Source organism: Chamaea fasciata, unplaced genomic scaffold, assembly GCF_029207755.1.
Source record: "Chamaea fasciata isolate MVZ Bird 193981 ecotype frontalis unplaced genomic scaffold, bChaFas1.0.hap1 SCAF_2, whole genome shotgun sequence".
Lineage (NCBI taxonomy): Eukaryota > Metazoa > Chordata > Aves > Passeriformes > Sylviidae > Chamaea > Chamaea fasciata.
The window spans coordinates 44203898-44229672 of record NW_027094087.1 but is presented as its reverse complement, the minus strand read 5'-3'; the positions used below and the strand labels follow the sequence as shown (position 1 = coordinate 44229672).

At 44.8% G+C, this 25775-nt stretch overlaps 2 protein-coding genes across 2 annotated transcripts in view; both read right to left on the bottom strand.

Moving 5' to 3' along the window:
* The window catches only part of MRPL57 (mitochondrial ribosomal protein L57), a 120968-nt gene that overhangs the window by 14549 nt on the left and 80644 nt on the right, over positions 1 to 25775 (bottom strand). The window lies entirely within an intron of this gene.
* Positions 3129 to 5986, bottom strand: SAP18 (Sin3A associated protein 18). Its single transcript, XM_066175850.1, has 4 exons — positions 5877 to 5986; positions 5560 to 5669; positions 4260 to 4382; positions 3129 to 3608 (listed from the first exon to the last, which is right to left on the bottom strand). Exons 1-4 carry the CDS (start codon positions 5946 to 5948, stop codon positions 3452 to 3454), a joined length of 462 nt encoding a protein of 153 aa, XP_066031947.1. The 5' UTR covers positions 5949 to 5986; the 3' UTR covers positions 3129 to 3451.

The following is a 25775-nucleotide window of genomic DNA, read 5'->3' as shown; positions in this document are numbered from 1 at the left end:
GCTGCCCAGGTTATTGAAAAAGTGTGTGAATTGTCCTCACTCTTTAAACTAAGGAGGGAATTAAGCCCCACACCAGGACCTCTCTCAAAAGTGTTGCAGAACTTGCATCAGGCTTGTGCTGCCGCTGCAGAAAGGAGCTGGCTTTCTGATGCTGTAGTCTCTGTTTGTGGACGTACACACGTGTATGCGGGTGATTTAAGGCCTGAGCATGTGGAAAATAATCTTTTTTCCTCCCCCTGTTAACTGAAAGCCTGGCTAATCATTTACAGTGGCAGCAATATTTATGTAAGGTGTAACAAGGTAATGGTGCAGGGGTTCTTGGTGAGAAAAAAAATGCATTTTCATTATACCTTCTTTTCTGTTTATTAGATTGAAAAAAAAAAAAGGCAATGGCTTAGATGCATAAAATAAGGGGGGAAAATTACAACTGAGTCAAGTTTGTTTGGGGAAGCACAAGACATGCTTCATGACAAGTCAAACCCAGACAGGCAGGAAAGACACACCAGAGGGGACACAGAAAGAGGTAGAAGCCCCATCTATGGGACCAGGGCAGCCTCCAGCAGGTGCTACTGAGGGTAAAAAAGAAATTAGGGGAAGTTACCTTGGTTCTGTAGCTGGGTCTGTTGGACTGTGCTGCACCCCACAGGCAGGATGTGGAATACTTCTGGCCCTGCCAGGGAGCCCAGCTCACCGGGCTGGCTGCTGCAGCCAGAGGCCAGGGAACAGGCTGGAGACCTGCGGGAGTGATCTGGATGTTTGTCACTGGTTGGAGGCAGAGAAAAATGAGAAAGGGCAGGAAGAAAGGGGAGGCCTGGAGAGACACCACCAAGGGAGGTGGGGTTAGGTGTGGTATCCCTGGCAGGGCATGGGCAGGAGGCCAGAGCTGTCTGGGCTGCTGGGCAGGGGAGGGATTTCCTCTGAGAAGTGTCAAAGTCAGGAAACCTTTTCTAGAGAGCTGTCATCCCAGTTCTTTGCCTTAGTCAGCTGGGAGATAAAAAGTTTTGGAGGAGTGGTTGTTATTGACACTGTAGATACGTAAGAGTTGTGTCTCTTAGGCCTTTAAGGATCCAAAAAAGAAAAAGGAAAACACCTCATCCAAAAATTCCTCATCAAATTGCTGCCTACAAAGCAAATCCTGTGGATTGACAAATCTGGATGCAGTGTTGTCTACACCACTTCCTGAGCATACAGGATTGTTCAGTGTTGATGACCATGTTTTAATTTCCCCAAGCCACAGTGCTCTACAGATTTTGCTCTTTTTAGGGACTAGCATTCCTCCTCAACTTTCGTAATAGCTTTCAGAGACAAACACAACCACGTTACGGTGATTGAATTTCCTCCTGTGCACTAGGAGTTCAGCTGGTGACAGCTTTGACTTCCACCTCTTACCACATCTGGATGGTTGCATCCTGGTGCTGCCTGCTTCCACAGCTGCTGCCATCAGCTTGGATTGCCAGCTGATAGATATTGCTATAGGAAACTCCTAACCTGGACTACATTCTTCTCTTGTGTCTTTTCCTGTAGTAATAACCTCTTCACTTCCACATTACCTTTCTGTGTGACTTGAGGGCAAGAGATCCCAGGAGATGTTTATCCTGAAACAGCTGGGGAGGAGATCAGCTGGGATTTGTACATTCATGGCAGTCAAGGGAAGGCAAATTCCTCAATTAAACAAGCTGAATGAAGTATTTGTTACTGAAGGCAGTTCTGCACGTTCATTTCCTGGTCATTTTGCTTCTTGGGCTACCACATATAAAGCCAGTAGCGGCTCCTTTTCTCTGCCAGTGGGGCAGGCACCAGCATTCCCTGGCCATGTCTCCCATTCCAGCAGCAAAGTCACCTCCCAGGGCAACTGAGTCACAGACACAGGCTCAGTTGCCTCTTATAGCGACTGTATTTAAGAATTATCCTTAAATGCAACTAAAGAAAAAACCAGAACACGAAACTGAGGAGATGCCCATATTCCTGTGTACTAGTGGCAGGTTTGTCCTTCCCTTTGGTGGCAGCTGTGCAATTCTGTAATTCTATGCTGGTTACTCACTCATTTTGCAGGACAGATGATGCCCTGGGGAAATCGGTGAGACCACTTAGAGTAGTCTCTGCTTTTCTGTCTGTCCAGGTCTGACAGGTGTCCCCAACCTGAGCAAGCCTATCCCTGGTAACACAAATGCCTGAGCTGTTCCAACATGTGGGTTTGCAACAGCAGCACTTGGAGCACCACTGCCTCACACCAGAGGTGACTGCACCACAAAAAAACATCCCACCCATGCCTACTCTGGCAACAATAAATCAGCTCCACTGCCACTTCCAGGCTCAGTCCTTTATAAGGAGCATTTTTAAGTGTCTTTTCTGGAGCTTTTTAAAAAAAGGTGGGGAGCACTTTTCAGTCTTAGGGAAGTGACTCAGAGGTAGGTGATTCTGCAAATGATAGACATTCATGAAAGCTGAAATTGCAACTCCCTAACTTGGTACACAGAGAAGGGGGGCAGAAGAGGATTAAGCCATGGGCAGAACTCCCTCAGTCTATACTGAACCGAGGGACTCCTGAGGGGGGAAAAAACCAAAACCTGTACAGATCCCAGCTCATGGCACAAAGCACACTTGTCCTCAGCAGACAGGAACATTTACTTCAGTCCTAGTCTCTGCTCAGGCCTTAGGTAAGGAAGGTGGCGATCCTAATGAGCAGTTACTGCTTCTACTCCTGCCCTTGCCTTGCTCTGAGCACACAGGGGCTCCCGATGCAGAAACCAAGCACCTGGTCCTGCCTGGACCAGCTGGATGCTCCCAGTCAGCCAAGGACAGCTGGATCCTGCTGGAAGATCAGAGGCACCAGCACATCTCAGCATCTCCCCCTGCAGTGACAGAGGGAGTCAGGCTGGCAAGCACCAAACTAAGTCGGTGACACAGCATCACCCCTTCTTCATCCCACTCCTTAAGGTACCAGGCAACACCACACACGCCAGCCTCCCACTTGCCCCATGGACAACTGAGATTCCCGAGCTACCCCTTCCTCCATTTTCAGATTCTAGAAGCTGACTGCTAAACACCCTCCACAACCCCCAGCACCATTAGTGACTTCTAACACAGAGCAGCCTCGAGCATTGATACACCACTGAACAGTCAAAAAATTAATAACATCCATTTTTATTCCAAAGCAGACAGAACTACAGAACACTTGTAATCCTCCTGGTCATTTGTCATGGAAGCCTTTAGAACACTGGACACACTAACTTACTATTCAAACTATAACAATCAGGGATAGGATGATGGTGCTGCTGAAGGGGTTTTTCCTAAACTTACTAAAAGTTCATGTTTAATAAGAGTTAACTTTCTTCTACAATGCTCAGCTTTGTCTTCAGGTGCTTAGCAACAAAAGCAAAAAAATAAGCCTGCTTTAGAACAGCAAGTAGGAGTAAACAGAATACATCATCATACAAAGAGAAGCAAGACTTTAGTAAGGTCTCATGCGGCTCGATGGGGGTGGTGCACGATTGGGAGGAGTAATGGCTATATCCAAGTAATCTCCTATCTGGAATTTCTGCGACTGCAACGTCATGGAATCATCTGTGCCCTTCCTGCCCGACATGGTGCTGCCGATCTCCTTCACCCTGTGAGGCGCAGAGCAAAGGCAAGTTAGTTATCAGGGGCCAATCCCTCCAGATGTCCAAAACAGGAACTGCATCGGCTCGTGACTCCCTTCCCATGCCACTCCCTGCACTGCACACATGTGGCTGTGCACTCAAACCCCTGGGGTTTTTCTCTGCAGTCCTGGGTGCACCAAGAAAAACTACAGCAAATGCTCTTTCTGACAGCAGAGAGGAGCATTCTACCCTACTATGTTAAATACTAGTGAGAACTCCCTGCCATACAGACAAAGCACAAGACCCCACCAGATCCCAAAGCAGGTCACATCCACTGGATGCTGACCAAAATTAGCTCATGCCATTCTGAAAGAGAAACACCTGCAACAAGATTACAGCTGTAACTCAGGTGCAAGACCTACCAGGACCAAAGCATTACCTCAGGTTGGAGGGCAATGTTCCAGGTGCCAAAGCAGCAAACAAACCCTCAAGCACACAGGTTCACAGTTTTGGGAACACATTGACAGGGATGGTCACTAAGAGGTTGTAGTGATCATCATACAGAACGTCAGGAGTTTGGTATGTGGGTTCTGAACTTTAAATCGGTGTAAATGAAGAATAATTTACTGTTCTGGTGCCCAAAGTATTCTATTAACTCAGAGAATAAATACTATTTACCTATAGCCAGGCCTCTTGAGATCTGTAAAAACAATTGCGAAGTTGAAATGTGTGCCCTTCTTCCGTGCTTCTGGGTAAACTTCCTTCACTAAGCTGGTCAGCTCTTTCAGAGTTGCATCCATCCTAGATTAAACAAACAAACCAACATGCTTCACACTCTCAAAGGAACAGTAAAAAAAGCTTCCCAAAACGTTTAAAATGGAACCAAAATATTATTACATCTTAACCATAGATTTCTTTGCCTTGGCATCCTCTAAGTCCACGGTTATTGACTGTAACACCTGGGAGAATTCACCACTTACTGCACATACGCAACATGCTATCTGTATTAAAACAAGCTTACTAACTATTAGTGGAAATGTAAGAAAAGCAGAAAAATATAATAGCTTTCTGTTTCTGCCCTGGCAGGCAGCACTCCTTTGCCCAGCATTCAATCACAGCAGGGCTAAAGCTCATGTCTAGAATTTCAAGGACAAAAGTACTCAGTCATCACAAGCAAAGTGTCTCTAATTGTATAGACTGTGCACTCAGTCTGAGCTTCAGGCAACCAAGGAGCAATGTGTTGACAGACAATGCCCATTCTGACTTCTGCAGATGGGAAACAACTCAGACACTACCAACGGCCTGGACAGAGTCCATAAATCCCACTTAGAAGTAAATTAGAACTGCATGCTTTAATAGCCACAAAAATGGATTTATTCAACTACACATCGTATGAGTTACAACTCTGGCAAACATCATGGAGGGTTTAAAAAGCAGCAGAATCCTTTTCAAAGGCATTCTTCAAAATACTACAAACAAAACCTAACAGGTTTGCAATGCAGACTAAGACACTCCTCCAAAATAAATCTGACAGTGATAAAAAGCAGCTCTCTGTTAAAGCACTGCTACCTCACCATGCAAAAAGAAAACTCATTACTCCACTCTCAGAAGGATCTGAGTTAAACCAACAAACCATTCACACAACCTTTCAAGCCTTCTGGGAAAACTACTTCTACTGGATAAACGGGGATGTTGGAACAAAATATACACACTAAAAGAGAACGTCCGCGTTGAGTCGATGTGTTGTGACAACTATGGTCACAACACAAGGCACCGATTACCTGCAGCAGTAGCTGGGCACTTCAGCCGCACTAAGCCTCAGTGGCTGAGCGCTCATGGCTGCGCAAAGCCGCGCTTCCAGAGACGTCCCCTCTCAGCTGCCAGGGCGCAGCCAGACCCGCTCCACACCCCGCGTGTCCTGCTCCGATCGGAGCCTGCACAACTCCCTGTGGCCAGGGGTAGAGGAGGCGTCACTCACCAGGTGTAGATCTGCAGCTCGCTGGAGGGCACGTTGCCGCGGGAGAACTCGTCCATGCGGTGGTGCCGCCCATTGTTGGTGGTGAAGACACGAAGTAGCAGCGGGCACGTCTGCGGGGAGAGAATGAGGATGGGGATGGGGGCGAGGAGCCGCAAGGGTGGGGATTACGATGGGGGCCCGTTCGCCACGCCCCCCCCCCCCCCCCCGCCGGAGGCCTCACGTCGTTACCAGACGTTCACCACTCCCCCCACCTCCCTCCATCCGCCCTGGAGCGGCCGGCGAAGCGGCGCGGCACCAGCACCCCGCACTCTGGACACCTTCTCGCGGTCGATCGGCTTCTCCGGCTCCTTCTTGATCTCCTCCTGCGTCACCCGTGACTCCACCGCCATCTTGCCGCGCCGCTCCCGGATGTCGCGCCGCGCGCCGCCCATCTCGCGAGAGCAGGGACGGGGGCGGCCCCGCGGGCTCCTCCCCCAGGCCTGAGGCACCGCCCTTCCCTCAGGGCGCCGCGGGGCTCATGTCGGGAAAGGCTGACGAGCGGCTGCAGGGCCAAAGAACCTGGCGGGAAATCTACTTAGAATCCAGTTTCCCTTAATATTACATTCAGGGAAAGGTCAAATGGATACATTTCCCCTTTACGTGATTTTTTTGGTTTGGTTTTTTTTTTTTTTCCCCACGAGTGGAGTCTTTTATTAGGTTAAATTTGAGTCTATGGTTGTGTTTTACAAAATAAGCAGGAATATATAATATCTATAAAAGAAGCAGGAATATATAATATCTATAAAAGAATACAAAATACGTGTTTTTCTGATAGCTTTTTTTTTAAATGCCGAGAGTTGCTTGTTACTCAAAGCGGTGGCGGGAGAGAGGCTCAGTTGTTTTCCCAGAATTTACACTTGGATTATTTCCTCTGAATTTATTTCTCATTTTGAGAGTAAAACAAAATAAAGTTTCTCTGTAAAATTCAACAGAAGCGTGCTTGCAGGTGCAAAATAATCACGTTATCAGGGACTCAAAGGTTTGCTGAGGCTGGAAGGGAGCCCTGGAGGAGGCTGCCCTTTCCAAACCCTGCTCAAGGCAGGATCAGGAAGGGCTGCGTGGATTCTGAGTATGACCAAGGATGGAGATCTCTGGGCAACCTGCTCCAGTGCTCAGTCGCCTTTGCAGTTAAAAAAAAAAAAAAAAAAAAAAAAAATAAATAGTTCGTTCCTTGTGTCAGTTTGTACCCTTTACCTCTGGTTCTGTGGCGGGGCATCGCTGAGAAGCCCGGCTGTCAGTCTTTGCTCACACACTGAGCCGTCCCTGTGAGCAGTCCCAGCTCCCTCCGCCTGCCCTCATACCACACATCCTTCCTCCCATCCCCTGGGTACCCCGTTAAGCCGTATCTGACGCTACATTATTGCGGTGTACCTGCACTCCTCACGCCGTTCTCTGTTGGTGCTTGCCGCAGAGAACAGCCCTGCGTGCCCCCGGAGCTGTCTCAGGGTCCCCGTTGTGCAGTGAGGGGGCTCAGGGTGCCTTGGGGCTGCTGGCCCGAGTCTAAGTCCAGCACCAGAATCAAGTATTCTAAGATCTGCACCATGCAAAGAGCGGGTGCTTGTTGGAAGTGTTGAAGTACCTGTGCTCTAAGGGTGATGTGGTTTGATTTCACTCTTCCCAACACTGTAGATGCACGTTTCAAAGGTATTATTTATTGAAAAAATACTTAGGGGAGAAAAATATTATTAAAATATAAAGGGAGATAAATATTATTAAAATATATTCACATATTATGTTTCTGTGTATATCATAAAGAACAAAAAGGGTTATGACTCCATACTACTGAAAAAAAAAAAAAGCTCTTGCATTTCACTCGAATATAACCAACAGTATTTGATTTAAAATGTTGATTTATGGCTCACCAAATACAAGATGAGAGAACCAGCAACCTGCTACAGTTGACCCTCAGTTTTTATTAAGTTCCTTTTGTAGTAGTCCGGATAGTGTTGTGCAGGTTTTAATCTACATTAAGTTACAGCATATCATCATTTTGTTACCATAGGCAATGAGTCAGCCTTGCCACCATTTCTGGATTTTGATTTCCCAGGCAACAATTCAGTTTATCACTCTGCTAAAATTAATTATATCTGCCATGACAATACACACTTTGGGGTCACTGTGTGAACTACCATTTCTGAACCAAAGGAATTCATGTCAAGTATTGTAAGGGAACAGCTGTAACAAATAAAGCACGATTCTGTTACGAATCTGAGTAGTTCTTTCTGGTAGAGCTTTTGGACTACATTATTTATGTGAAAAATGAGTGGGCCTGAAATTTAAGTAAATTAAATCATTAATTAATTTATTATGCATTAACTGTATCAACACAATTTATTTTCAGCCTAAAATCTTAGATTCTTATGTCATGTGTTTGGAAGCAAAGGTTGAAAATTATTTGGAAATGAAAACGGGGTGCTGTGGCCGCAGGCTGCGGGTTTTACTCGGGATGGGGCTGTCTGGTTAAACAAGGCATGACACCATAAACTGCATTCCCACAGGTTTAGGCTGAGGTCTCTCGTGTACTGGAGCTGGTCCAACTGCTTGCTTTTGCCAGAGGAGGGGGATTTAGCTCCCATTGCTTAGTCACGTGCCGGGTTTTCCCTCCTTTCTGCCAGGCATGACTCTCATGAGATGCTTCCAAAAGTAAGAGAAGTTCCCCAGTTTCAGAGGAAACTATCTAGTGGGGGCTGGTTCTCTGTCAGTTAATTTCACTTGACACTTTCTGAACTGATTCCACGACTACTAGACCTGGTGCAAGGGGAGTGGTGGGAAGTGCCTATCCAGGAGCAGCTGGGAGGCGGAGGGAGAGAATAGGACTACAGTAGCGCGTGTCCCTTCAGTGGTAGCGGGATGGTTGTTTGCTTTACACTCCCTTCACATTTTCTTAGGTTTTGGGGAGTGAGAGGTCTCCTTGGCCTGTTCAGGAATGCTGTGTGCTGTGCAAAAAATGGCTGTACCTGCAAACAGGTGTGTGCGTGTATATATATATATATATGTATATATATATATATATATACATATATATATATATATGTACACACACGTAGGGTACGCTGTAAGGGAACGCTGTAAGGGAAATGAAAGATCCTCGCTGAGGCAGTGAGGCACAGTAAGACTGTGCGTAGGAGCAAGTCTCCAGACTTTGGTCTTGTGAAGGCCCAAAATATGACTCGAACTTTTCCAGCTGTGAATGCCTGTAGAGCAGGAGACAAGTGGTTTGGAAGTGTGAATTTTCCCTTTAGGTATATTGTTAACATATGTTCTTAAGGAAGTGGTTATTTAAGTAGCAAACTGTGAATTGTTTGTTGGCGCATCTAGGACAGGAATGAATGAGATGGTGAGTGTGTGCCATTAGGATATGGGACTGGGCAAAGCTGCCACAGCCCTTTAGAGAGGAGCACTGTGGGTCCAGGAGCCCACTGGCCTTCAAAACACTTACTGTGAGTAACTTGTGTCTGAAAGGGAGAAACAAAAGGAGCAATTGGTATGGGGTAACAAAACTTTCTAGGCAGGATGGAAGGATTGTAGCAAATAACAAATGTCCTTGGGAAGATACAGAAAGTAACAGCGTAGCTGAGCCTGGAGTATCAACCGTGGAGGAACCTAGAAAAATTATATCATGACCAGAATAAGGAACTCCAAACATTTCAGACCCATGAGTGTATCGAATCTAAGCTCAAGGAAGCTGAATTAGCCTCAGCATCGTATTGCTTCCAGGTTCCCAAGGCTCCCAGGACTTCTGGCCTATGGCTGTGTTTCAGAGTCCTTTCTAGCCAGGACTACATACATCCCCTTCATTTTTCTTGGTTGTATGTGTATCCCATAAAGCCTGTTTGATAGAGGACTTGGTCTTTATCTTGATTGTGGACAGTTCAACTACCCTATTCTGGCAGCAACACAATCAACTTTCAAACATCTTTACAGTCAGTTGTGAAAGCAAAGTCTCAAATTTGATGGAGCTTCTACTGCAAACCACCTTTAACTGGTGGAGAAAGAACACAAGCACAACTTCTCTGCAAATACAATCACTGGTATTTCCTACATTTTGTGTCACGGTGATGTCGTGGGTGTGTTTTTATGTTCAAAATGCTCTGTGTGCAGTAGATTTCACTGGAGCATTTTTATTTCCTGTGTTTTATACTAAAGTTAGTGTGAATGTCAAGAAGCCTGTAGTGGTGCTACACAATTACACTGTTTTCATGTAAGCTTCAGTTTCTGTTCCCTGTTTTGAATTTAGATGATTTGGGCTCACAAAATGCACCATAACTCTTGGGCTTCTGTGGTCCTATTCAACCTGCCTGCGAAGCAGCAGGTGAATAAGTGGGTGCAGGACAGACTGGTGGGGCTGGGATGGAGAAAAGGACTCTGGCACTGGATGTGTAAAGCCTACAGAGACCCCTGAGGCAGCATCCTGATTCAGAAACGTCAAGACTTAGCTGCCTGGGAGGAACCTGTACTTGTATATAAATTACCTATATGTTTTTCTCTTCTTTTGGTTTTTTTTCTGCAAAGTCATCAGAAGGACCAAAAGTAAATAAAAATGCTTTGAAGGTGATTTACTGTTCTACAATATTGCAAAATGGTTTGACTGCTAATGTGACAGTAGCACCGGTCAGACTGTGCAGGCTTGTGCTGGCTCCAGGCACACAGGCAGCCAGGCAGAGCCACTGCTGTGCCTTGTAAACAGGCTGCCTCATACCTGCCAGTGTGAGACCTTGATTAAAGTCGAAAGTGGTTTGTGATGTTGCCAAATGTTATAATTCTGCCATTCTGTTGGAACTATTCCACATCAGGTGTTTCCTAAAAGAGTATCCTCAGGATGCTTTTTTTTTCAGTTTCAGAAAAAAATACTCAAAGAATAATGTATTAGACAGATAAGCATTATCTTTGACATTTCTTTTACTTCTGTTCGTTTTTGACACTAACAGCAGTTTGTCAGAAACCTGCAGCATCCACACTTTTGAGGAAGAAATAAAATTTGTCAGATATGCTTACTCCTGTTAGAAATATTCTCATAAAGCAAATGCACTGGATTGAACAGTAATATTAAAAAAAAAAAAAAAAAAAAAAAAAAAACAAAAAAAAAAAAAAAAAAAAAAAAAAAAAAAAAAAAAAAAAAACCCTGTGATTTATCTGAAGTCAGTTGAGACTAATATTAGACACCTGGACATGTGAGGGATTCAAAAGGATGTCCACACTGCTCCTGAGCTCTGCCACAGGCCTGAACACAGGAGCCGGGAACAGTGGGGATCCATCTTGTTTCCTTAGGGTGCTGCTCCCCACAGTGGGCAGCAATAAAGGATGCAGGATGTGGCCCTGCCTGTATCCCCTGAGCAGCGTGAGGAGGGAGCTGGAGAGCCACAGCACTTCAGGCTGATTCAGTGCAAAACTGCTCACAATTTGTATCAGCTAGAGAGTATAGCTTATGCAAGACAGATCCACCAAAAATTTGTAATGACCGCTTGAATTTCACCTGGAGGAGTTGAGAACAAACTGGAGCTTGTAGTTGTCAGCAAAGGACAACAGACTTCTGTAGAGGGTGGTTTCCCAGGAGAGGAAGAAGTCCTTGGCCTGAGGCCCTGGGAAACCTCTTTTTAGGCCTAGTAGGCAAAAGGCTCAGTCCCATAATTCCTGTGTTCTGTTATGTAGATTATTGCTAGAACGTTCTGAGTTTCCTCTGTTACTATAGGTTATCTTTTGGTGCAGAAATTTTAATATTCTTTAATTATATCTCCTGTATTGGACCCTTCCTTCGGACCCTGCCCTAACCCTGCCCTAACTCCTCCCCACACCAAGTTATATAAATACCTCTGTCTGACCCTGCCCCTTGCTTTTTGCCCCTTGTCTCTGCTTGCTCCGGTTAGTTCTTGTTACAGTGTACACCTTCTTGTTCGTTGCTTTCAGATTATTAAAGTTCCTTTTCAGAGCAACTGGATTGAGCTTGCCTCTCTCTCTGTTGGGTTCGAGTCCCAAGGAAACCCAAAGGGATCCAATCGTCCGGGCTCGGACCCCCGGAAGGTTTCACACTTCCGTTTCAAGTAAAGAAAAAGTAACTCCTGGTCTGTCGCATAGAGATGTTTTCTTCTTTATACAAATTCCCGTGAAGGTGAGATGGTGAGGTGTGCTAAATATTCTATTGATTTTTCCTGGTGGAATTGGAGACTTGGTTACAAAATATAAAATTACAGAAGAAATGTTGCCAAAAGCTACACCTGGATTTCGTTAAAACGTGTTGTCATTTCTCCATAAAATACATCTGCTACAATATTTCAGAAATTTTAGACACACAATAGAGTAATAAACTGCTTTTATAACTTGGGTAATACTCCACCATAGATTCCTGATTTCCCCCCTACTGTTTGTCTGAAATTACCTCAGTACAAAAACGTTCATACGCTGTGAGGGGGGAACAAATGGGTTGGCATTTCAATAAGTGGAAATTTTTAAAATTGTGTATGAGATGTGTTTTATAGAGAGGACAACCAACACTGGAAGCTGGTCAGCCTGTAATTCACTGCAGATAGTTGGGTCAGCAGCATGGGTCCCTGCCTGCGCTCCCTGGGAAATGTGTTTGCTGGTTTTCCTTCACTGGGTTACCTCCACTACTGGAAGCAGTGGTGAGAAGCCAAGCCAGTGTGGAGGTTACTTTCATTGCTGGTGCTTTCCCCAGTTGCTGTTGCCGCCTGAGAGAACCGATTTTCCCTGGGGACACAGAGGCTGCCTGACCCTCTGCCCTGCGCTGGCTGCTCCGAGGCAACAGCACTGTCTTCCCAGTGCCCTGCAAGGCAAAGTCAACGTGTTCCCTCGCAACATCAGCAGCTGGAAGAGATGTCCTTAATATTGTCTTCCACATTTCCTGTGCAGACAAATCCCTTCCCTGCCTGCTTCCTGGATTAATGTGATCCTATCCTTGAACACAACACAAAAATCTGAGAAGGGGGTGAGTGTCTCCATCAGATCGACACATTCCTGTTCATGGTTTGGTGGGAACATTTCCATGAGTAAGTGTTAACAGATTAGGTTGATAGTTATTACAGTATCTTCCCCCAAATATTTGTTATTTTCCCTTCCCATGGAAGAATCATATTAAAGTACTTAAGCTTTCTCTCCTGAAGAAGAAAACTCCAACTGAGTGTACCAATATCCACATATTTTAAGCATTTTATGCAGCTCCCTGGCTACTCTTCTCTTCATCTTGCCATTCTCCTAGAAGTTTCCAGTCTGTGGCACACACTGTTCCTATTGAAAATAGTAAATGGATAAAGATGCATACAGCATGCCAAGAACAGGTATTTCCCCCTCTGTTTTCTGCCCCAGTATGTCGGACCTTGACAGAAAGAACCTCCTGTGTCTGTGGCATTTCGCACTGATTCTGCAATGATGAGGGAACTGTTGACAAGTAAATCCTCTCTGGGCAGCCCCAGTAAGAGGCACGTTTTTTCTGGCTTCTTTCTGGGGCTCACAGAGCTCTGCCAAAGGTTTATGAGGGCAGTGCGCATGCTTCATAAGAGAGGATGATGTTGTGCAAGTCATTTCGTGTGTCCTGCCTCCAGAAGCATCATCATAAAGAGTCAAGCAAAACTTTTCTCCAAACTAAGTAGTTCCAAGTGGCCAGCCTTGCCAAGCACAAAGCAAAGCCACAGCACCCTGAGACAGCTCAGCTGCCTTGCAGAAATCTCTTTTGTGGCTCAACAAGAAGGTCAGAAAACATAATTCTTTTTCTCTTCTTGGTTTCTTTTGCGGGTTTTTTTTTTTCTGAATAGCCACTTATGACGAAAATGTTCTGGCTGGGATGAATTATCCGCAACATTTTGAATAATTCATTATTAAACCAAACTCTTTACTGAATATCAATTAACTTGCAATATCAATTAACTCTTACAATCTTTTTAGAAGTAGAGAACTGTCCATCACTGGGAGTTTACAATGTGTGATGACTGAGTCCACAATGAATCCTGACAGCTTTGTTGCCATAAGCTCCTCAGAGACATAGTGCTTGGTGGAAACACTGAAATAATCCTAATGGTAGTGGCAGGAATAGTGCCAGTAAAACAGAATGTGCTGAGGCACAATGCAAGGCAGAATCGCTTTGTCTCCTGCACGCAGTAACTTCAAAAGTTCCTGGAGAATTTGTGCATGCCTATTCTTTAGACCAAGAAAGAATAACCTCTCTACATGGTGCTGACAATGGTTATCAGCTGTATTATATTCCATTTTGCACGTGGCAGGAGGTGCTGGGGAAATTGCAAATGTAGGAAGTCTTGCTGCAGAGCAATGAAGGCCCACTGGTGTTGTAGATGACTGACAGTAAGGGCATAGGAAGAAGTGCACACAGTGCCCAGGGTGCTGGCAGAAGAAATCACTGCTTTTACATTTCCTGCTGTTCCTTCCCTACCGGCTCTCTTGGCAGATCTGGTCATGATGAGCTCTCCATATAGATGTTGTTGCAATGAAACAGCTTAGCAAAGGCTTCATACTTAAAGAGTTTACAGAAATGCTGCTGCTCTTGCCTGGATTGGGTGAGGAAGGGTCCACAAGCAGATGTGCTGGCACATCTGTGGGCCAGAGGAGATGGTGATAAAAGGCATCCTTCTTGCAGTGGTTCAGTTGGAGTCAGAAGATGACATCTGTCCATAACCTGGTGCTGTCAAATGACGGGCTGTACGATGTGACAAGTTATGTGACAACATGACACACTGTGACATTTCAGATTGCTGTGAGCAGCACTTTTTGTTTGTGTTCACAAGTTGTGTAAGAAAGTGCAGCACTCCAAAAAATAAATAAGTGCCTCACAGACTTGCTAAAGGGAAAATTCTTGCAAATGAAGAAAGGAGGAGGAAAGAAACTATTTCAAAAGAAGTGGATAGGGAAAAAAAATCTTGGGTTAACACTTCTTTACAGTTAGCTCTATGTTTTGTTATCCCTGTTACAAAGCTAAGAATAATTCAGAATCATTTCTATAAAACTTCAGGGCATAGAAGAGCAGGAGAAATGGCACTTCTACACTCCTTAGATTAGATTTCTTCAGTGTGAAGCAAGATAAAATAAGCTCTGTTTTATTTGGGCTTAAGGAATGTAAAGGCATAATAATTACCAGCTGATACACTAATTTAATGCAGGTATTCAGAGCTCCAAAAGATAAAGAGTGATAATAACTCAGAGTTACCTTTAAAAAGAGATCTCAGATTTTTCAAATTCAAAAAACCACAAATACTGGAAAAAGAAACCCCCATTATATGAAAGGAATTAAAACTCTCAAATACAAAAAGTATACTAATTCTGTCCCCAGAGACATGGATAGATTATCCTGCCTGTTAGAGGTGAGCAATTACTAAGCATACAGGTGTGAAAATTTCAAAGTGAAATATTAAGAGCACAGGGCACAGTTATTGCTAAATTCTTGCACACAGATTTTTCTGTATGGGCTAGATCTTAAAATGTTGAAGTTCAGTAGTCTGGCTGCTTCTTTCAGACTTGGGTCTGACTTCACACAAAAAAATATGGAGCTGCTGCTCAAACATTCTTCAAACAGTCACATGAATGAAATTCAGAAAGGATTTTAGCCATGGCCAAAGATGAAATGATACACTGTCAAAGTTATTAATTGGTTTCTGATTAGAAACCATGAAGACCAGTCAGAATGAGAGACTCATGAGCGTCCATCCATCTTGGGCTGCAAACGGAGTGGGAAGATTTTTGTATTTGTGCTAAGAGGCTGTAGTCGTTCTTTGAGCTGTGGCCAGCCAATGCAAATGAATTGGCCAGCAGAGGCATTACACATTTTTCATTTTATGTTTAGATGGCAGATGACTTTTTTGGTCAGTCACAGAGAAGTTCCTACTGCATTTGCACTTAGGGATGCCTGGATTTTGGTGAATGCTTTTTCATCTCACGTTCTTTGAGCGTCTTGGCTTAGGCTGGTAATTTTTGGTGGTGTTAGTGGTGGAAGATCACCAAGAATGGGCTGTGCACCTGCTCCTGAGTGCTCCAAAGTTCATCCTCCTCCTGCTCTCTTGTGGGCTGTGAGTTATACAACTCCATTAGCTCTGCACATGCTGACAGCTCAGCTGCAGGAGAGTTCACAGTTTCTTCAGGCTGCCTGAATGAGTCTTGGCTTCTTGCTGGGACAGCAATCTCATCATCCCAGCCACCAGGATTGTGAGTGGCATCATCAGTGGCTAGCTGGCACAGATAATAGATGGGAAAAAGTAGTTGAAAGCAGCTGGTCCTTGACAAGATTGAAAAAACATCAGGTGCAACTGTTAATGGCCTTACTTGTGTGTCACTGTTGGAGCAAGGCTGCAGGGGCATTGCTGAAATGTGGGAATTATACTTTGTGCACACCATTTCCTGGCCCAGCCAGGAGCAAAGCCAAAACTGTGACAAATAGCAATGCAGTCTTTTGCTAATGTCATGGCTTTTAAAAGACTTCCAGAAAAGATGAATCTTGCTTTCCTGACTGTAACAATGCATACCTAATCCCAAACCACCTTTTCTTTTGCTGCCAAATTATAAACAAAGCCCTCTGAATTCTGGGGGAGGAGTATGAAATGCACCAGGCTCAATATTTGATGAACTTGTGAAAACCTTCTCTAGCTGTAGTGCTGTAGCAGAAGAGGAATGAGACAGGCATGGTTCAGGCAGGGTGTCCTTGACAGGGAATGTGGCCATGGCAAGTCCCTGGGGCATTTGAGCCAAGGTGTGCGTCTGTCCAGCCAAACCAGCACTGCCATAGGGAACAAACTGGGATGTTAAACTCCTCTCACTTCATGCCTAATTCAGTTTCTGCACTGTGCTCATGCAAGGAAATAACACATTTCTCCCCTGAAATGATTTTGTATTTCCCTGAAGGGTTCTTAAAATATCCACAACACAAAGTGTAAAGGAAAAACTGCTGGAATTTGGTCCTGCTGAGGGGAAGATAACAATGTGAAGGATATGAGGCAAGGTACCGTTTCATTGTGCTTTACTAGTGCTTGTAATTTACATCTCATCACTTTCAAGGCCTCTGCTGGCAATATTTCCTTCTAAGAATAGAGCTTAAAGGTATTTTAAGAATTCTAGTTGTTGTGCAATTAATAGGGTAACACTTTGTTCTAAGTAAAAAGATCCACTGTTTTGAGCAGTAACAGTATTTTGCATGTAAAAAAGGGGGAATGGGGAATGTTTTATTGCCAGCACTTTTCCTTACAGGGGGATGAATCACTTACATTCTTGGCAACCAAGCTTAAATTCACAAGAATGCTCAGTTTGATCAACTTCCTTCAAAACACTAAGCTCAAAGTACAGAGGAAAAAAGAGAGAAAGAAACTTGGATGGGCTTGGATGTGGAAGACATTACAAGATGGACATCCAAGCAGGAAGACAATAAATCTAGTGTACAAATTGTTTTGCCCCAAGCAAGTCGCTGACTTGCTGTTACATGAGGGTCCAGTCTAAATTAAGAGAGTACTGGAAGGGAAAAATAAAACAAGGAGGAAAAAAGCCAGAGCAGAGAAAGAAAACCCCTGCCGATCTGGCAGACATGGCGGATGTTGTGTCAAACATGAGTCTATTTGCTAACAAAACAATGTGAATTTTCACAAAAAATTACCACCCTTCCCTTCAGAATGGAAGATTGTGCTGAGAAAAGAAATATGAGAATACAGTTAGTTTAGGTGAGAGGAAAGTGCCTATGTTCAGGCTATTGTTTCACACAGCAAAGGCTGAGGGTCATGGGGGCACTTCTCAGGCAGGAGCACAGGGTGAACCAAGCCATGCCCTCGTTGCTCCTCTCCACAGCGTACTCCACTGAGGAAGCAGTGGTACTGAAAATGGTCCCTTTTAGTTTTATTCTAATGGATGCTTTTGCAGCTGGATTGGTTACCTGGGCTAGTTCACCAAGCAACCACCCGTGGCACTGCACAATATACCCAAGTGTCAGTGGAGGAGATGACAAGAGTAAGGGGACACGGCAGAGGGGGAATGAAGAAGCTGGACAGGCACTGCTGCTGTTGCACCTCATTGTGATCTTCTACACAGCCCTGGTCTAAGGGACATTTGGCCCTGCTGCACTCCTCTGCTCAGAGACAGTTAAGTGGCAGCTTCAGTGAGACTAGTACAATTGCTTGTTGGCTGAAGTAAAAACAACCCAAGCAAAACCCAAAACATTATTTAGTGTGGAATTTCCCTTTTTCTAGGTCGTCCTGTGGTCATGCAAAGAGCTGTGTCAGTATAAAAGCATGACAGTGAGGAGTGGTGGAAGACAAGAAGGGAAGTACTGCTGCCCAGTACCTTTTGATGTCCCCCTGCTCTTCACCCCAGTGCTCTGCCACCCCTCACCTGCAGTGCATGCAGGGGCTGCAGCACCTCTAGATGATTAAGGTAAGTGTGACTCTGTCATGTCCTGCAGCCAGCTCAGGGCTGCAGTGCTTCTGTTCAGGGTGTCCTCTCAAAATATATCTGGTACTTACTGAACCTAATATGGGGGAAAAGAAATAATTGGGGAAGAATGAGAAGGTAGAGACCTAGGAGGATTGGGCCAGGCCACAAAGGATAAGTGCAACTCAAAGCAGAACTCAAGATTCTGCAGAAGTATTGGTGTCTAATAACCTCGGCATCACACAGTCGTTGTTATGTGTCTTCAGGATCCCAGTTTCAGTAGGTTTCTCGCTTCTATCATGCTCTGCAGTGCCAATGCAGTGAATCCAGTACTGCTCTCTTATTCTTCAATCAGATATGTTGCTTATATATAGTAAATCCCACACTTTTGGGGCACTGAATATACTGTGTATTCACCATGCAACCACATCCCATTCATAGAATAAGATCAGTGCTTCCTGGTCTGGTTTCCTGTACACAGATTGTACAATAGGTCAGCACAGGTCCTGGGGATATGTCCAGGTTTTCCACATGTGTAGCCTTCCTATCCAAGCTGCAGTACAGACAATCCTCAAACATCTGTGCAGCAAATTTTCTGGGCAGAAAAAGAAAATATCTAACAAATCTGGACAGAGGGTAGCCCCAAGTTAGAGCCTCCAACACATCATGAAACACTGGACCAAGCTCCCAAAGAGAAATGTGAGCAATCTTTGCACCGGAATTTTTAAGACTAGATAAGTATATGCCATACTGAAGTCTGAACTAGAACTAGATCCTTCACAGCCTTATTTCCTGTAAGAATCTACTAGTTGGACTCTCTGCAGCATGAGGAATGGCAAGCACAGTCTACTCTCTGCTCTGCAACTTGCTCTCTCCTTCTCCAGCATCTTGCTGGAATCAGTGTGAAACCCAGTGCAGTCATTTGGGGCTGGGCGCTGAGAAAAGGGAGATTTGTATGGAATGAGTCTGTGTATTCATGCATGAGAGTAGCAGTGGCAGCAATGGTGTTCCCTCATAGTAATGCAGAGCGAGACGGAAATGGGATGAAGTTTTTTTTCAGGGTTAAAATAAGCAGAACAAGAGCCAGTTGTTGTTTTGGGGAAGAGGAAAGCAGTTGAAGTCAAAATGTTTCACCGACTTGGCAAAAATGCCAAGCTGGCCCTGCCTGCAGAATACAAGGACTTCAAAGGGCTTATCTTGAATAAGAATTGAGGGAGCCAGATCACAGTTTCCTACATGTATTCAGCTGAGGTTAAATGATATGCAAGGCTATATCACAAGGGTGTGTTTTCCTGCTGATGCCAGCCAAATTGCTGACACCTCTACCTGCAGGTTTGTGGGATCAGTCTTGCTTTAGCTGCATACACCCAGAGGCAGCTCAGTTCTGACCCAGCACCAGGAAGAATGGGTCACACTCTCACAACTGGTCACTTCAGGAGGGCTGTTCCACAGAGGGAACACTGAAACAGATGGCGAGTTCCAGCGGTGAGCCGGTACTCAGGAGGGGCGTGTGGTTCTTAAACAGGATGCAGTCTGAATAACCCTCCATTCCTGAAGAGGGTGGTCCCTTGAAGGTCAGGGCTGCCTTCAATGGTGTGGCAGCAGGAGAGGAAACAGCCTCAGAGGGTGCTTTCATAATGCTCAGACTATGAATAAATTCAGCCTGTTGTACTCTAGGTTCCCAAGCGTTACTCATAAAAAATGTGAATAAGGAGAATAAGGTTAGGAAAAGAACAATTCTCCAGCTAAACTTTCTTCACAGGATGAATGGGGCCTCTCCTCCCCCAGCCCTTTGTCTGATTTCAGACAAAGGGCTTTGCGTCCCGTGCAGGAGTTCTCTTTGCTGCCTGGAAGGAACATCCAGACTGTAGGTGATACAAACCTGGAAGAGCTTAGCTCACTGAGTAGCAGAATACCTGGGGTTGGAAGGGACCCCTTGATGTGATCTAGTGCAAACCTCTACTCCAGCAGGCTCACCTAGAGCAGGTTTCTCAGGACCATGTCCAGTCAGATTTCGCAAATCCCCACTTAGGGAGGCTTCACAGCCTCTCTGGGCACCTGAATAGACAGGCAATGGTCAAAGACCTGATGTCAGTACAGATAATTTTGACACTTTTCATCTTTATGGTAAATTGTTAAAGTACAACCTGAATAAATGTACTTGATATTCACTCATTGACTCTGGTTCTGGTGTGACTGGCTATAAAATTGTGTGGACCAAGGATGATTCATATTTTTCCCAGTTGCATAATTCTGGGAAAAGACAGTCAAAGAGACAGTTGGGTGTTATGTGGGATTAACACACTGTGGTCCCATGGGAACTCTCCCAGTTCAGGACAGAAGCAGCCATTCCTCCAGTCAGTGCTGTGCTAATTTAGTGAAAGGAGGACCAAGGGTCTCTGAACCTGTTACAACAATAAATCCAGAAAAACAATGAAGATTTTTCATCCTTTGAAACACAGTTTTCTAAGAATATTTGTCCTTTAGATTCCAGAAGATGAGGGAACAGATAGGGTCATGCTTTCTATTCCCGTGCTTCAGAGCCAACACTTTACCCTGGCCATCGCTGTTACCAAGGCAGCATCACAGTTCTGGCAGGAGATCTTATCTGAAATCTTAACAGAGGCACATTTAGGCTATTCAAGGCAGTTTTATATTGCTCAAGCTAAAGTCAGTGAAATGTTTCATTCAATTAGCGAGCAAACAGAGTCTGTCAATTTCCTCTGTGCAATGCACAGAAATCTGTCTGCTTCCTCCCCAAGTACAGTGCAGCATGTCTGAGCTACTGGCTACTATAATTAGGATGAGGAAAACATTTATGTGGCACTATAAAGGTGAACTGGGTTCTTCACAAGTACAAAAATATTTAAGTCGTTTCCAAAGAATTCAGAGTCAAACGTGATCAAGAAAAAACACAAGGCAGTTGTCTCCAGGGAAAAATGGATCCTGCAGAGATGAAGAACCACCAGGGCAAGCAGATCTGAACGGAGAAGGGAGCTCCTGGGCTGAATGACTGGATGTCACACAGAAACACTGTGATTTCTTTCCTAATCTGCCATGGACCTCACAAATGACCTTCAGGAGTCAAGGGTGCTGTGCATGAGTTCTCCCAGTAAAACTGTCATTACCTCAACTCACGCAGTTTCCAAAACAAAGGCAGGCTACAAAACAGAGGCTGGAAGAAGACAAGAGGTACTGTGGCAGGAGAGTATCAGGAGGCACTCAGGAAGCAAGAGAGGGAACAGGGGCAAAGAAGAGAAAAACCTCCGAAGAGTGAGGAGGCAGGGAGCCAATGGCAAGAATAAGAAATGAGATGGGATCCTTCAAGTGTAGGGGAGGAGAAGGTAGATTAACAAATTTTTGGTTAGACTAAAGGGAATACAGAAAACCTGAAAGAGAACTGTCAGTGAATTACAGTAGCTAAAACAGGTAGTGGCCAGAGCATAGAGAAGAACTGTAGTCATGGTGATAGAAAAGCAAGGACCACTTCAAGAAGAAAGTACTGAGACAGAAATTAAATGCTTTAGATTAGGCCTTTCATGAAAGATCAGTGATGTGAAACAAAAGAAAAGAAGCTAAAAAAAAACCTTCCCTGAACCAAGAAAAAAATAGGAGAAGTACAGAAATCAGACTTGAGAGAACTGATACTTTTATATCAAACAAAATCAGTTTGAGGCAAAATATATAACAGTAGCAAGAGCTTCAGGAGAAATAATTTTAAAAGCCCCAGGGATTTAAAACTGGATAGTCATGGACAGAATAGAAGGTCATTTACCCTCTAGAAAGGTGCAGGCAGAAATGATCAGGTGCAGTCAGGGGAGGAGCACGGAACGATCAGCTGTGCAATGCTCCAGGGGCCACCTGACAAAAATCTCCAACTACACATCTTGTGTCACCCACTCTGGGCAGACGAGGATGTGTCGAGATGAGGATTCAGCATGATGTTTCAAATAGTCATGAGGAGCAGCAGTAACTGAAATTCCAAAGGGGCCAAGAAAACACTTGTTGCATCCGAACACAGTCTTTGCTTGCATTTCACAACATTGCACAAGGCTTAAAAAGTAATTTCCAAATTTGCACACCCATATCACTGTGTACACAGAGAATGGCTAAACAGACCTGGTGTACATTGAAATTCATGTCCTAGCCAAAGCCTGCCCTTTGCTCCATATGCATCAAGGGCTTGGCATTGCAGAGAACATTTGAGCTTCTGGACTTATATGTGAACCTTTGAGAAATGGAAAATAGAGAGAAGAGCAATTACACTGCTCTTGTTAGTCTAAAGGGAGTACAAAGGAGTATGGTGAGAAACTGCATTAATTGCAGTACTTGAAGAACTTGAAAAAATGACGGCCAGAGCACAGAGAACACGTTTAAAAAGGGAAAAAAGGAAGACCCAGGGAACTACAGGCATGTCAGTCTCATCTCTATGCCTAACAAGATCACAGAGCAGATCCTCCTGGAACTATGCTAAGGCACATGGAAAATGAGGTGCCTGGTGGCAGCTAACATGACTTCTTTTCACTAAGGGCAAATCATGCCTGACAAATTTGGTGGCCTTCTACAACAGGGTTACAACTGTAGTGGATAAAGGAAGAGCAACAGACATAATCTACCTAGACTTGTGCAAGACACCGGACATTGTCCCATATGACATCCTCATTTCTAAAATGGAAAGACATGGATTTGATGGGTGGACAATTTAATGGATTGGGAATTGGCTGGATAGTCACACTCAAAGGGTTGTGGTCAACAGCTTGATGTCCAAAGGGAGACAAATGACAAGTGGCACTCCTCAGGGATTGGTGACTGATGCTGTTTAACAGCTTTGTCACTGATGTGGCATAGAGTGCACCCTCAGCGAGTCTGCCAGTGACACCAAGTTGTGTAGTGTGATTGACATGCTGGAGGGAAGAGATGTTATCCAGAGAAACCTCGACAGGCTTGAGAGAAGAGCTCATGTGAACTGCATGAAATTCAAAAAGGCCAAGTGTAAAGGTCCTGCACCTGGGTCAGGGCAATCCCAAGCCCAAATACAGGCTGGATGGAGAGTGGATTGAGAGCAGCATTGAGCAGAAGGACTTAGGGGGAGCTGGTTAGGACAAGCAGCTGGGTGTGTTTTGGCAATGTGCTCTCATAGCCCAAAAGGCTAACTGTGTCCTACGCTGCATCCAAAGCAGCTTGGGCAGCAGGGTGAGAGAGGGGATTCTGCCCCTCTGCTCAGCTGTTTTGAGACCCCACCTGCAGTGCTGCATCCAGCTCTGGGCTCCCCAATGTAACAACGGAGTGGGTCTATTGGAGGACCATGAAGAAGATGATCAGAGTGCTGTAGCATCTCTCCTATGAAGACAGCTTGTGAAAGTTGGGATTGTTCAGCCTGGAGAAGAGAAGGCTCTGGAGAGACCTTAGAGCAGGCTTCCAGTACCTGAATGGGGCCAAATGAGAGCTGGAGAGACTTTTTACAAAGGCATGTAATGACAGGACAATGGGGAGTAGCTTTAAACTGACAGAGGACAAGTTTATATTAGATATTAGGAAGAAATTCTTCCCTGTGAGAGTGGTGAGGCACTGCCACAGGTTGCTCAGAGAAGCTGTAGATATTCCATCCCTGGAAGGATTAGAGGCCAGGTTGGATGAGGCTTGGAGCAACGTGGTCTAGTGGAAGGTGTCCCTATCTCAATGGCAGGGGGTTGGAATTAGGCGATCTCTAAGGTCCCTTCTATGATTCTATGATTTGTAATCATGGGGATAGAAAAGCAAGGGCCACTTGAGTTGTTCTGCATGCTGTCATGAGATGCTACTTTAAAACAATTGGTTGTGACTTCTGTGTTTCTATTCATTTTGATTAACAGTATAACAGTATTCCTATTCATGTGTTTATCACATTCCAAGACTTAAAGAAAACTTTACTCATTTCAGTTACAGATTCATTATAACCAAAATCTGTATTTTAATTATTTGCAAATCACATATTATCCAACCTACAGTTTACTGACTGATGATGAATAAAAGCTACCCCCTAACTTTCAGAGCCTTTCTTCTTTAATCTTGGAGTTTTTATGAGCTCTAGCAGAGTATGTAAAGGTAAGGTAGAGCAGAGTCTGAAAGAAAGTAGCAAGAAAATTGAAAGCATGTTTAGGACTGCTGTGATGCTTTTCAGACGTGGAACTTTGTATTCCTGAAGCGAGCTAAAAGCAGTGGCTGGTGTGGGAAGTTAATTCAAAATAGATGTGGGTTGTAAGACTGTGTGGAAGACTAGGAGACACGCGGTGATAATGATAGTCATCAAACAGGAACATGCAATGAAGCATTTTTGGAGGGGAAACTCTTTCAGTTTCTGTGTTGTTTTCATGTATATTATTCTGTGATGATACTCTAGTAAAGCATTATGGAGAGCTGAGGACTTTTCAGTCTCCTATTGTGGTGGATTGACCCTGACTGGATGCCTGGTGCCCACCAAAGCTGCTTTTGTTGCTCCCCTTCTCATCTGGACAGGGGAAAGAAAATACAACAAAAAGCTCACGGGTTGAGTTAAGGACAAGGAGACAAAGGACTCACCAATTACAGTCATGGACAAAACAGACTCAAATGGGGAAAATTAATTTATTATCAATCAAATCAGAGTAGTATAATAAGAAATAAAAACTAATTCTTAAAATACCTTTCTCCCACCCCTCCGATCCTGAATTCACTCCTGAATTCTGTACCTCTTCCCCCACAGTGGTTCAGGGGGACAAGGAATGGGGGCTGCAGTCAGTTCATCACATGTGTTGCTGCTGCTTCTTCCTCCTCAGTAGGAGGCTTGTCACACTCCTCCCCTGCTCCAGCGTGGGGTCCCTCCCACAGGAGACAACTCTCCATGAACTTTTTCAATGTCAGCCCTTCCCACGGGCTGCATCTCTTCACTGACTTCTCCAACATGGGTCCCCCATGGTGTCACAAGTCCTGTCAGCAAACCTACTCCAGCATGGGCTCCTCTCTCCACAGATTGACCAGTCCTGCCAGGAGCCTGCTCCAGCATGGGCTTTCCATGGGGTCACAGCCTCCTTCAGGCATTCCCCCTGCTCTGGTCTGGGCTTTTCCATGGCTTCAGGTGGATCTCTGGTCCTTTCCAGGGGCACAGCTGCCTCACCATGGTCTGCACCAGAGGCCACAGGGGAATCTCAGTTCCGGTGCCTGGAGCAGCTCCTGCCCCTGCTTCACTGAACTGTGTGTCTGTAGTATTGTTGCTCTCATGTTTTCTCACTCTCCCTGGCTGCTGTTGTGCAGCTTTTTTCCACCTTGTTTTAAGTCTGTTATCCCAGAGGCATTACCAATATCCCTGATGGGCTCAGCCTTGGCCAGCAGTGGGTGGGTCCATCTTGGAGCTAGCTGGCATTGGCTCTGTTGGACATGGGGGAAGCTTCTGGAAGCTTCTGGAAGCTTCTCAGTCCCCCACTACCAAAACCTTGCCATGCATACCCAATAGACCTACACAGGGGTCCTCTCAGAATTTTCCCCAACTTTTTAGGGGCTGTGATCCTGAACCCAATTTCAATAAAACTTTCTCTTTTATATGGATGTATGGCACATCTGGATGACAAGTCCCACGTGCAGTTTCATGTTTCTATTGCCAAGGCTGTGTGACACTTAATCCCCATCTTTCCATCTCGCTTGTGATTATACCAATGGGTCAGGCCAAGTTATTTTATTTGTGCAAGTCACTCACCTCACAGACAATAGCAAATACTTCTCTCCGTTTTTTGGTATCCTTCTTTGCTGATAAAGCTGTGTAAACAAGTGCAAAGCACACAGGATTTTGACTCCCAGAGTACACA

Coding starts and splice junctions, on each gene's coding strand:
- SAP18 (XM_066175850.1), bottom strand. CDS start 5,948: ATGGCGGTGGAGTCACGGGTGACGCAGGAGGAGATCAAGAAGGAGCCG. Junction 4,383..5,559: donor GAGCTGCAGATCTACACCTG/GTGAGTGACGCC, acceptor TGTTTAATCTAG/GATGGATGCAACTCTGAAAG. Junction 3,609..4,259: donor CTCAAGAGGCCTGGCTATAG/GTAAATAGTATT, acceptor TGCGCCTCACAG/GGTGAAGGAGATCGGCAGCA.